Raw genomic sequence first — 12,891 nt, 5'->3', positions numbered from 1 at the left:
CATGCCCAGCTGATTTTTTGTATTTTTAATAGAGACGGGGTTTCACAATGTTGACCAGGATGGTCTCAATTTCTTGACCTCGTGATCCACCCGCCTCGGACTCCCAAAGTGCAGGGATTACAGGCGTGAGCCACCGCGCCCGGCCGATCTTTTTTTTAAATTATGTTGTTTATTTGTGATTTGTGCTGCTTGTAAATTAAGGCCTTTCTCTCTTTTTCTGTTTGACCTTAACCTTTTGCCTTTTTTTTAATGATATTTGTGGCTGTGTGAGAAATTGGTTTGTTTTTTTCTTTTTAGGTATAATTTATGTACAGTGAAATAATCAGATCTTATTATCATCACTAAAAAAAATCAATGAGTTTTGACAAATACATACACTCCTTTAATCACCACCACAACAAGATATAGAACATTTCTATCACCCCAGAAATTTCCCTCATTTCCTCTTCCAATCAGTTCCTATCTCCACTGGTGATTTCTGTCACCATACATCAATTTTCCTGTTCTTGAACTTCAGATCATGAAATCATACAGTGTATCCTCTTTTAGGTCTACTTTCTCTTACTCAACGAAATGTTTTTGAATTTAACCAATTGTGTACATCAGTAGTTCATTGTTTCTGTTGATGAGTAGCATTTCATTATACAAATGTACCAAAATTCACTTACCTGTTCTCATAGTGGAAGACATTTGGTTTTGCATGTTTTGACTATTATGAATAAAGCTGCTATAAACATTCTTGTAAAAGTCTTTTTGTGGACATGTATTTTCATTATCTTGGGTAAATACCTAGGAGTGGAATTGCTGGATCATAAGGTAGATTTATAACTTTTTGAGAAACTGCCAGTTGGCTGGGCATGGTGGCTCATGCCTGTAATCTGAATACTTTGGGAGGCTGAGGAGGGCAGATCACCTGAGGTCAGGAATTTGAGACCAGCCTTGCCAATGTGGGGAAACCCCATCTCTATTAAAAGCACAAAAATTAGCCAGGCATGGTGGCAGGTGCCTGTAGATCCAGCTATGCTTGGGAAGCTGGGGTATGAGAACTGCTTGAACCCAGGAGGTGGAGGTTGCAGTGAGCCAAGATAGTGCCACTGCACTCCAGCCTGGGCAACGGAGCGAGACACTGTTTCAAAAAAAAGGGAAGAAACTGCTAGTTTTCCAAAGTGGTTGTACCATTTTACATTTCTACTAAAAATATAAAGAGTTCCTCTTGTTTCCAACTTTGTCAACATTTGGTGTTGTCAGCTCTTTTCATTTTAGCCATACTAGTGGGAATGAAATGATATGTCATTGCTTTTTTTTTTTTTTTGAGACAGAGTTTTGCTCTGTTGCCCAGGCTGGAGTGCAATGATGTGAACTTGGCTCACTACAATATCCACCTCCCAGATTCAAGTGATTCTCTTGCCTCAGCTTCCTCAGTAGCTATGGGATTACAGGCGCGTGCCTCCACACCCAGCTAATTTTTTGTATTTTTAGTAGAGACGGGATTTTTTCACCGTGTTAGCCAGGATGATCTCGATCTCCTGATCCCATGACCCACTCCCCTTGGCCTCCCAAAGTGCTAGGATTATGAGCGTGAGCCACCGTGCCCGGCCGGATAAGTCATTGTTCTAATTTGCATTTTCCTGATGACTATTGATTTGAGTTCTTTTTCATGTGCTTATTGGCCACTCACATAACTTTTTAAATGAAGTGTCTGTTCAAGCCCTTTGTTCATTTTTTAGCTTAGTTGTTCTGGATGCATGTCCTTTGCCAAATGTATGTATTATAAAATTTCTCTCCAGGTATAAAGGTTTTTTAAAAATTGTCTAAAGGTATCTTTGATGAGCAGACTTTTTAGTTTTGATGAAATTTAGGCCGGGCGCGGTGGCTCAAGCCTGTAATCCCAGCATTTTGGGATGCCGAGGCGGGTGGATCACGAGGTCAAGAGATCGAGACCATCCTGGTCAACATGGTGAAACCCCGTCTCTACTAAAAAATACAAAAAATCAGCTGGGCATGTTGGCGCTTGCCTGTAATCCCATCTACTCAGGAGGCTGGGGCAGGAGAATTGCCTGAACCCGGGAGGCGGAGGTTGCGGTGAGCCGAGATCGCGCCATTGAACTCAAACCTGGAGAAAAAGAGAGAACTTGCGTATAAAAAAAAAAAAAAAAAAAGAAATTTAGTTTATTATTTTATTTTATGCTTAGTGTTTTCTGACTTCTGTTTCAGAAATCTTTGTCTATCCCAAGGTCATGAAGAGTTTTTAAATGTTTTCTTCCAGAAGCATTATAATTTTAGTTTACTATTTATTTATTCATGTAGAATCAAGTCTTGGTAGGCTGGTCTCAAACTTCCAGGCTCAAACAATCCCTTGCCTCAATCTCCCAGAGATTGGTAGGAAGCATGAGTTAAAGTTAATGTTTTTCATATGCATTATCCAATTTTTCCACACTAATTGTTGAAAGATTTTCCTTTCCCCATTAAATTGTTTTGATACCGCTGTTCAAAATCAATTAAACGGGGTAAAATCTGGCTATAAAATTGAACTGGGTATAAATCTATTTGAACTATTTTCTAATATTTTGAAAAGTATTTGTCTATACTTATACCAATAGTGTACTCTTTTGATTATTGTAGCTTTATGTTCAGTTTTGAAATCAAGTAATGCACCTTTATCCTTCACTTTAAAGATTAAAAAAAATTAGATTCTTTGTCTTTTGTTTTTTTTGGAGAGAGAGTCGCTCTGTCGCCCAGGCTGGAGTGCAGTGGTGTCATCTCAGCTCACTGCAACCTCTGCCTCCTGGGTTCAAGTGATTCTCCTGCCTCAGTCTCCTGAGTAGCTGGGATTACAGGCACATGCCACTCTGCCTGGCTAATTTTTGTGTTTTTAGTAGAGACAGGGTTTCACCATGTTGGTCAGGCTAGTCTCAAACTCCTGACCTCGTGATCTGCCCACCTCAGCCTCCAAAGTGCTGGGATTATAGGCATGAGCCACCATGCCTGGCTTGATCCTTTGCATTTTAAAATAATTCTTAGAATCAGTTTATTTTTTGAGACAGGATCATGCTCTGTTGCCCAAACTGGAGTTCAGTGACACAATCATGGCTCACCGCAGCCTCAAACTCCCGGATTCAAGTGATCCTCCCACCTCAGCCTGCCGAGTAGCTGGGAACAGAGGCATGCACCACCACACCTGGCTAATTTTTTAGTTTTTCGTAGAGATGAGGTCTTACCATGTTGCCCAGACTGGTGTTGCACTCCTGGCTCAAGTGATCCTCCCACCTCAGCATCCCAAAGTGCTGGGACTGCAGATGTGGGTCACTATGCCCAGCCAAATTAGTATGTTAATACCAACCAAAAATAAACCTTTGAGTATTTTTATTGGAACTGTATTTAACTTGTAAATCAATTTTGGGGAGAATTAACCTTAATAATATTGAATCTTCCAATCCATGAATATAGCATCTCTCTCCATTTATTTAGGTCTTCTTTAATTTCTGTCAGTGATATTTTTATAAAGGTCATGTAAATATTTTGTTAAAGTGGTTCCAAAAATATTTGATATTTTTAATTCTACTAAAATGGTAGTGTTTTCTTAACTTCATTTTTGATTGTTTGCTATGAATATATAAAAATACAATTTGATTTTTGTACTTTGTATTCTGTGACCCTCTGGGTATCAGTAGTTTTAAAAGTTCCTTAGCCAATTCCAATATGTAGCCAAATTTAAAGCTCATTGTCCCATATCACTAAGCACTCAGCCTAGCTGCCTATTAGAATCATCTGAGAGAATTTTAAAAAAATAGTTATGGCTGTGTCTCACCCCCAGAGTTTCTAATATAAGTGGTTTGTGGTGGCACTTAGCATTGGAATTTGTTAAATCCCCCCAGGTAAGGTTAGTGTAGACTGTGGTTGAGAACTACTCTTTATAGGCTTGCAAAGGTTTCTTTCTAAATATTGCCCTCTCATTTTATATATCTTCAAACTAACATCCAAATTCCTTAGAATGGTACATGCACTAGACATATTTTATACCATCTACCTATTCACATCTTACCCTCTTTTGCACTGCATGTCTATGCCTACTTTTATATCATCCCCTTTTATATCACATGTCTGTGTCTACTCATTATAGCTGATTGTACCAGCAAGCTATGATTTCTGTGGCAAATATTTGAAAGCTAAGCTAAGGTAATCATATTCCTCTTTCAGAATTTAAATTTGGGATATGAAGAGCTGAGGCAATTAGCAAAGAGGTTAGAAGTCAAAAATGACATATCAAGAATTGCCATGAGACAGGCGGGTGCCCCATGCCTGTAGTTCCAGCTACTTGAGAGACTGAATAGGGAGGATTGCATAAGCCCAGGAGTCTGAGGCTGTGTGTGCTATGACTGCATCATTGCATGCTAGCTTGGATGACGGATGAGACTCTGTCTCTTAAAAAAAAAAAAAAATTTGGCTGGACACAATGACTCAAGCCTGTAATGCCGGTGCTTTTGGGAAGCCGAGGCAGGAGGATCATTAGAGCTCAGGAGTTTGAGATCAGCCTGGGCAACATGGTGAAACCCTGTCTCTACAAAAAAAAAAAAAAATTTAACCAGGTATGGTGACTTGTGCCTGTGGTCCCAGCTACTTGGGAGGCTGAGGAAGGAGAATCCTTTAAGCCTGGGAGGTGGAGGTTGGAGTGAGCCGAGATTGTTCCATTGCACTCCAGCCTGACGACATGTGGAGGTTGCAGTGAGCCAAGATCACACCACTGCACTCCAGCCTCTGCACCTGAGACTCAAAACAAAACAAAACAAAAACAAACAAAAAACCCCACAATTGCCATGATACGGAAGCAACAGAGTGATAGTTTTGATGTGACACTAGCAAGCCTAATACAAAAATTCTGAAAAGCAAAAGAAAGCAATCCATAAAAACAAGAGGGCCTAATTCAAATGTCATCTCTCTGTGACTTTCTCTGACTCCATTCCAGGAAGAAATAATATTCCCACTCCCATGGATGTTTTTTTTTTTTTTTTTTTTTTATGCAGAGTCTCGCTCCATCACCCAGGCCAGAGTGCAGTGAAGCGATTTCAGCTCACTGAAACCTCCACTTCCTGGGTTCAAGCAATTCTCCTGCCTCAGCCTCTCAGTAGTTGGGATTACAGGCATGTAATTACAGGCCCAGCTAATTTTTGTGTTTTTTAGTAGAGATGGAGTTTGTCATGCTGACCAGGCTGGTCTCAAACTCCTGACCTCAAGTGATCCACCCGCCTCAGCCTCCCAAAGTATTGGGATTACAGTCATAAGCCATCACACCCAGCCACGATGTATGTTCTAAAGACATTTTTTAGTACATATCACATTGTATTTTAGTTTTTTATGTCTGTCTTTTTAGACTCTGAGCTTTCCAAGTTGAGGTCCAGGAGGTCTCATATATTTTTTGTTTTGTTTTTTGAGACAGAATCTTGCTCTGTCACCCACACTGGAGTGCACAATCTTGGCTCATTGCAACCTCTGCCTTCCAGGTTCAAATGATGCTTGTGTCTCAGCCTCCCAGGTAACTGGGACTACAGGCATGGACCAGCATGCCTAGCTAATTTTTGTGTTTTCAGTACAGACAGGATTTCACCATGTTGGTCATATATATTTTTATCCCTAGCACAATGGCTGGTGTATCACAATTGCTCAGTAAACACAGAATAAAATTAAATTTAACATTTAATTTAATTTTTATTTAATTTAATTAACATTATGACTTTTGAAAATTAAATAATAGTAATGAAAAATTTATTTTTTTCCCCTAGGCTTTTGAATTTTAGCATAAACCTTATTCCTCGTGGTATACGTCATCCAGTCTCTACTGAAATTTTTCCCACTTTATCCAGGAATAAGTATGGAACTGGAGCAGTTAGCATTCAAGCTGGCAGTGCTTTGCTAGCTAAAGGTGGTATCTGCTTTATAGGAGACTTGGCTTCACACAAAAAAGATAAACTTGAACAGCTTCAATCAGGTAAACAATATTTTTGAAATTAATTTTCGTCTGTTTAACCTATACTCTCATCCATGTTGAGATACTTAACAGTTAGGATAGTATTACATGTGTTTGAGGGTTTGAGAAATTATATTAGATGCCATTTCTCATTTTATAAGCAAAAACAGAAATTTAATGTGCAAATGCACTGTTTTAGCCTTTGCTTTCAGTGTGCTAACACAGGAGCTTGTAATGGACCAGAATTATTTCTTCTTCTTGTATTATTGCATTAGCTATGACTTCCAGTATAAAGTTGAAAAGTGGTGTGGAGAGGGGACATCCTTACCTTACTCCTGATCTGAGTGGGAAAGCTTCAAGTTTCTCACCATTAAGTGTGATGTTAGCTGTACATTTTTTGTAGACATTCTTTATCAGTGGAAGTTCTTCTCTATTCCTAATTTTCTGAGAGCTTTAAAAATCATAAATGGATATGGGGTTTTGTCAAATGCTTTATCTACGTCTATTAATATGGTCATGTCACAGGATCCTTCGGGTGCTGCTTCTCCAGCCAGAAACATCTGTGTCTGGCAGCACCTCTGCTTGACTTTCACTCTTGCCTGCTGGGCTTGTTCTGCCCACTCGGGCCAGCACGCTGCGCTTGGCTCACACTACCAGTCCAGATCCCACACCTGCTGAGGGCAAGCCAGGCGCAGAGCAGCAAGTGGTATGTGCATGAGCGAGCGCAGGGTCTAGCCACTGCACATAGCCAGGCACACCGGCTGCTGTGGCGGGGCAGGCAACTCCAGGCGCTGGCGCAGGTGCTGGTTTCATGCGAGACTGTAGCTGGAACAGGCATACTGCAAGTAGCTTCCACTGTGGGCCCTGGTGTCTGGATGAGAGGAACGTGGTGGCATCTGAAAACTTGGAGACACCAGCAACTGTGGAGCTCCGAGGGGTTGGGGGAAGCATGCTACAGTTCCCTCGTTCCTGCTGTCCACAGCTCAGTGAATGGGGGCACGTGTTAACAGCTCTTTTAGTCCATTGCCTCACTCCAACCCATGGCTCCTGGGCTGGCCCAGCCCATCATCACTTTCTGTCATGCGGGGCAGCCACCCAAAGCTGGCAGAGGGCAGAAGAATTACAGTGTTACAGCTCTGACTCAGGAAATCCTGAGGTCTGGGTCTCCAGAAGCGTCATTGCTCTTCACTCCCACAGTCCAACAAACAAGAGTGTGTCACCACTCACAGCTAGGCAAGCTGGCTAGGAAAGTGTTACAGCCCTTTTTGCTCCCACTCACCTCAGCAAGCCTCACAGGAAAGTGTCATAGCCCTTTTTGTGCCTGCTGTTCAGCAGGTCCCAAGTTCTTGTTCCACGTCCAGGAAGAATTAGCTTATGTGGACAACTGAAGGGTGAGCAAGGTGGAGAAGAGTTTTATTGCTTGGTAGAACAGCTTTCAGCACACAGGAGACCCAAAGTGGGTAGTTCCTAACCGCAGACATGTAGTCACAACCTGTGTCTGAGTCATTTTTTTTTTTTTTTTGAGACAGTGTCTCACTTTGTTCCCCAGGCTGGAGTGTGGTGGCACAATCTCAGCTCACTGCAACCTCTGCTTCCCAGGTTCAAGCAATTCTCTGCATCAGCCTCCCAAGTAACTGGGATTACAGGTGCCCACCACCACGCCCAGCTAATTTTTGTATTTTTGGTAGAGATGGAGTTTCACCATGTTGGTCAGGAGGCTGGTCTTGAACTCCTGACCTTGTGATCTGCCCAACTCAACCTCCCAAAGTGCTGGGATTACAGGCATGAGCCACCACACCCAGCCAGAGACTGGGGTTTTTATGGGCTAAGAATGGAGGAAATTTTTAAAATCATAAATGGATATGGGGTTTTGTCAAGTGCTGATTGGTCCATGTGCAGAAAAACGCCATCTGATTGGCTAAAAGGCATTAAGGAAGTTCTCACTCCAGGTAGTGAAATCCACTCGGAACTGGCAGCCTGTTTTTCAGGCTTCAAGCTGTCTCCCTCCTGAAGTTTTCACCAAGGACCTGCCCCTATCCTCCCAGGACCTGTCTGCCTTCTGCCACTATCAATCATATGATTTTTCTCATTTAGCCTGTTGATATGATGGATTACATAAATTGATTTTTGAACACTGAACCAGCCTTACGTACCTGGGATAAAGCTTACTTGATCATGGTGTATAATTCTTTTTCTACATTGTTGGATTTAATGTGCTATTATTTTTGTTGAGGATTTGAAAAACCTATGTTCATGAGAGACATTGGACTGTAGGGTTTTTTCTTATAATGTCATTGTCTGGTTCTGTATTAGAGTAATGCTGGTTGGGCCAGATTTATAACTAGCAGGAATATGGACAGCCTTGGACTGGGCAAAGAGCAGTCAGAGCCTTGCCTTCTTGGTGTATCAGCATGAATGTACAAGTATGCTCAGATCATATAGCATATTGTTTCACTTTATAAGAGAACGCAGAAATTAGCTGCACCCAGTGGCTCACATGTGTAATCCCAGCACTGTAGGAGGCTGAGGCAAGAGGATTGCTTGAGACCAGAAGTTCCAGACCATCCTGGACAACACACTGAGACCCCATCTCTACAAAAAAAAAGCAACAAAAACAAAATGAGAGTATATTAGTCTGTTTTTATGCTGCCAATAAAGACATACCCAAGACTGGGTTATTTACAAAAGAAAGAGGTTTACTGAACTCACAGTTCCACATGGCTGAGGGGGTCTCACAATCATGGCAGAAGGTGAAAGGCATGTCTCGTGTGGTGGCAGACAAAAAAAGAGAGCTTGTGCAGGGAAACTCCCTTTTTTAAAATGATTAGATCTAGTGAAACTTATTTGCTATCATGAAAACAGCATGGGAAAAACCTGCCTCCCCCATGATTCAATTACCTACCACCAGGCCCATCCCATAACACATGGGAATTCCAGAAGAGATTTAGGTGGGGGACACAGCCAAACCATATCAGAGAGTATAGAAATCGACCCACATTTTATAGTCAATTGATTTTGGACTACAGCACCAAAGCTAGTCAGTGATAAAAGGAGGTTTTTTTCAACAAAGGATGGTAGAACATCTGGCTAGTACAGAGGAGGGCCTCAGTACAATTGCACTTGTTACACACTCATAAAGCTGGCCCTGCTAGTATGTTGTCTCCCCACAAGAGCTTGGCATTTGGTTTAAAACTCTGCTGTCATCATCTTCAAATTTTTAATAATTTTATCTTTGTATTGTAAGGAAGTCCAGTGAGTCAATGGCACTTGAGTGTGAGTAGAGGAGACAGATGCATACCTGTTTCGACTGTGCCTTCCTGCCCTATTTCATACAGCATTTGTGATCACTATGAAGCTTTCATAACACATTTAATTTGTACTGTCTTTGATTGTTGCTGAACTCCATGTGTCATGGGTGCACTTATATTTCCATAACAACACATTTTCAACTGAGTAAGAGGGAGTGCTAATAACCCCAAGTGGTCATGCTCTTCATTTGAACTAGACATGCTTCTAATGCAGAAAGAAGGCAATGGCCTTTTAAGAAACACAAATGACCAAGTAGTCCTATCATACTTTCTTACTTGGTTGCTTCCCTGTATTTGCCAACCACTCACACTGAAAATGCTGACAGGAGAAAAAAGAAAGGGTAAATTCACAGTTCCCTGTCTTTCCAGTCCTTCCTCACTCATCAGTAAGCTGAAGGTAGAGAGCATTGGTGAAATGTATGCATATCAAGAAGTAAAATAAAAATTGTTTTGTGCAGCATTTCCACTGTTCTGGTAAAAACAAAATACATATGAATGTGCAAAATACTAGTGATTCCACAAATGAGATAAATGCTCATATATTTGCATTGCACAATAGAAAGATAAGAGTATTGTACAGTAGAAAGATAAAAAGCACTGGGTGCAGTGGCGCGTACCTGTAGTCCCAGGTACTCGGGAGGTTGAGGTGGGAGGATCACTTGAGCCCAGGAGTTCTGGGCTATAGTGTGCTATGCTGATCGGGTGTCCGCACTAAGTTCGGCATCAATATGGTGACCTCCTGGGAGCGGGGGACCACCTGCTTGCCTAAGGAGGGGTGAACCAGCCCAGGTCGGAAACAGAGCAGGTCAAAACTCCTGTGCTGATCTATAGTAGGATCGTACCTGTGAATAGCCACTGCACTCCAGCCTGGGCAACATAGTGAGACCCCCTCTCTAAAAAAATAGAATGGCAATTACTACTATTACATTTTTTGTAACAGTTTTATTGAGATTCACACATCATACAATTCACCACTGAAAGTGTATAGTTAAGTGCTTTTTAGAATAATTCAGAGTTGTGCTACTATTACCACTAACTTCAGAATATTTTCATCACCCCAAAAGGAAGCTCCATACCCATTAGCAGTCAACCCCCAGTCCCTGCCTCCTGTCACCTACTCCCAAACAGTCCCTGGCAAACACTAATTGCTTTCTGTTACTATATATTTGCCTATTCTGAACATTGCATACTTAGTCTTCCCTCAGTATTCTCCATGGATTGGTCCCAGGGCCTCTCAGATACCAAAATCCACAGATGCTCAAGTCCCTCATATAAAATGGCATAGTATTTGCATATAATTTATGCACATCTTCCCATATACTTCAAATCATCTGTAGATTACTTATAATAGTCAATACAATGTAAATACTTTGCAAATTGTTATACTGTGTTATTTATTGTTGTTTTATTTATTGATTGGTTGAATATTTTTCATCAGTGGTTGGTTGAATGCAGACCCTTCAGACATGGATGGCTGACTATAAATGAAATCAAATCATATGTGGTCCTCGTGACTGCCCTGGTCTGTTTCTCCATCTTCTCCTTCTCCCTCTCCTCCTCCTTCTTCTCCTTCTCCTTCTTCTTTTTTTTTTTTTTTTTTTTTTTTTTTTNTTTTTTTTTTTTTTTTTTTTTTTGAGATGAGGTCTTACTCTGTTACCCAGGCTGGAGTGCAGTAGTGTCATCATACCTCATTGCACCCTCGAACTCCTAGGTTCAAGCAAGTCTCTTGCCTCAGCCTCCCAAGTAGCTGGACCACAGTAACATGCCACAATGCTTGGCTAATTTTTTGTAGTAACAGGGTCTTGCCAAGTTGCCCAGGCAGGTCTAGAACTCCAGGGCTCAAGCAATCCTCCTGTGTAAGCCTCCCAAAGTGTTCCTTTTTTTTTATTTTTTATTTTTTGAGATGGAGTCTTGCTCTGTCACCAGGCTAAAGTGGCACGATCTCAGCTCACTGCAACCTCTGCCTCCCGAGTTCAAGTGATTCCCGTGCCTCAGCCTCCTGAGTAGCTGGGACTAAAGGTGCACATCATCACACCTGCTAATTTTTTGTATTTTAATAGAGATGGTGTTTCACCAGGTTGGCCAGGGTGGTCTCGATCTCCTGACCTGAGGTGATCCACCCACCTCGGCCTCCCAAAGTGCTGGGATTACAGGCATGAGCCACCATGCCTGGCCTGTTTGGGTTTTAAGTGGGAGGAGGGAGGACAATGAATTTGCTTTTGAACATGTTGAATTTGAGATACATTTCCCCAAGTCATTGTAGTTCATATTATCTATCTTTTCCTCTCTCACTCCCACATGGATGGCCTGCTTTCTATCATTTTTCCCCACATAAAAGAACATGATTTAATTTTAGCCTTTCATGTAAGTCTGTATCATATGACCAATCTCTTAGTCCATTGCCTAGTCCACTCAGGTGCCCAGCCACAATTCTAGCTACATGCTTTGGACTCCTAGTTCTCATCAAGTCATGGGACATATAAGGCTTCAAATATATGTTTTTGCCTTGTTCTTTTTATGGCAGATGCTCTAACTTAGAGCATTGTCTTGCAAAACAATCAAATTTACTTTCTTTCACTATTCAAAGTCAAGACAGTATAATTCTATATAAGAATATATTATTAATTTGTAGACATTTAGACCAAAATGAACTTAAATAACAAATAAATAATATCTTTTAACTTAGTTCTGGAGAGTAGAAGCATCACAGTGTACATCCCAGGAAAGAAGTTTGGGGAGGATATTGATCAACAGATGACTTTTCCAGTTCAGTGCAGCTTTTGGTCTTTTGTTGATATGGATTCATCTTCAAGGAGAAATGCACAGAAAATCAACACTCTAATTGGTCAGATGGTAAGGTATATGTATATTTTATTGTTAGGATGTTGTTCAATAAATTTAGTCACAAATTTTAATACATCTTAATATTTTTGTTATTAATATGTTATTGGGTATCAGAACTACATGATGACCCACTTGTTTAAAAATTGTAATTTTTTAACCATGTAGATCAGATGTCTACTCACTGGAAATTACTATTTGAATAGGTAGCTGGAGAGCCCTTAATGAATAATGTACAAGACAATATCCAGTAGGCCAGGCACGGTGGCTGACGCTTGTAATCCCAGCACTTTGGGAGGTCGAGGCAGGCAGGTCACGAGGTCTGAAGTTCAAGTTCTACTAAAAATACAAAAATTAGCCAGGCATGGTGGCAGGCACCTGGAATCTCAGCTACTTGGGAGGCTGAGGCAGGAGAATCGCTTGAATCCAGGAGGTGGAGGTTGCAGTAAGCCAAGATCATGCCATTGCACTTCAGCCTAGGCAACTCCACCTGAAAAAAAAAAAAGAAAGAAAGAAAATAGTAAAGAGGCTTTAAAAAATCAATCACCAAAAAGTTCCCAGATTGTTCAAAAAATACCTTAAATTATAATTAATATAAATAACTTTAATAATAATAACATATAAGGCCGCGCGCGGTGGCTCAAGCCTGTAATCCCTGCACTTTGGGAGGCCGAGGGGGGTGGATCACGAGGTCAGGAGATCGAGACCATCCTGGTCAACATGGTGAAACCCCGTCTCTACTAAAAATACAAAAAATTAGCTGGGCATGGTGGCGCGTGC

General features: G+C 41.2%; 1 protein-coding gene across 1 annotated transcript in view; it reads left to right on the top strand.

The window, feature by feature from the left end:
• MCMDC2 (minichromosome maintenance domain containing 2) overlaps positions 1-12,891 on the top strand; it is a 51,079-nt gene that overhangs the window by 11,636 nt on the left and 26,552 nt on the right. The window contains exons 9-10 of the mRNA XM_017509148.2: positions 5,778-5,983; positions 11,957-12,146. Of these exons, the coding sequence (XP_017364637.2) occupies positions 5,778-5,983; positions 11,957-12,146 (396 nt within the window). The remainder of the gene's footprint in view (positions 1-5,777; positions 5,984-11,956; positions 12,147-12,891) is intronic.

Source organism: Cebus imitator, unplaced genomic scaffold (genome assembly GCF_001604975.1).
Source record: "Cebus imitator isolate Cc_AM_T3 unplaced genomic scaffold, Cebus_imitator-1.0 Scaffold407, whole genome shotgun sequence".
NCBI classification, from domain to species: Eukaryota; Metazoa; Chordata; class Mammalia; order Primates; family Cebidae; genus Cebus; species Cebus imitator.
The sequence above is the reverse complement of the archived record's forward strand: the minus strand, read 5'-3'. Positions and strand labels throughout refer to the sequence as shown.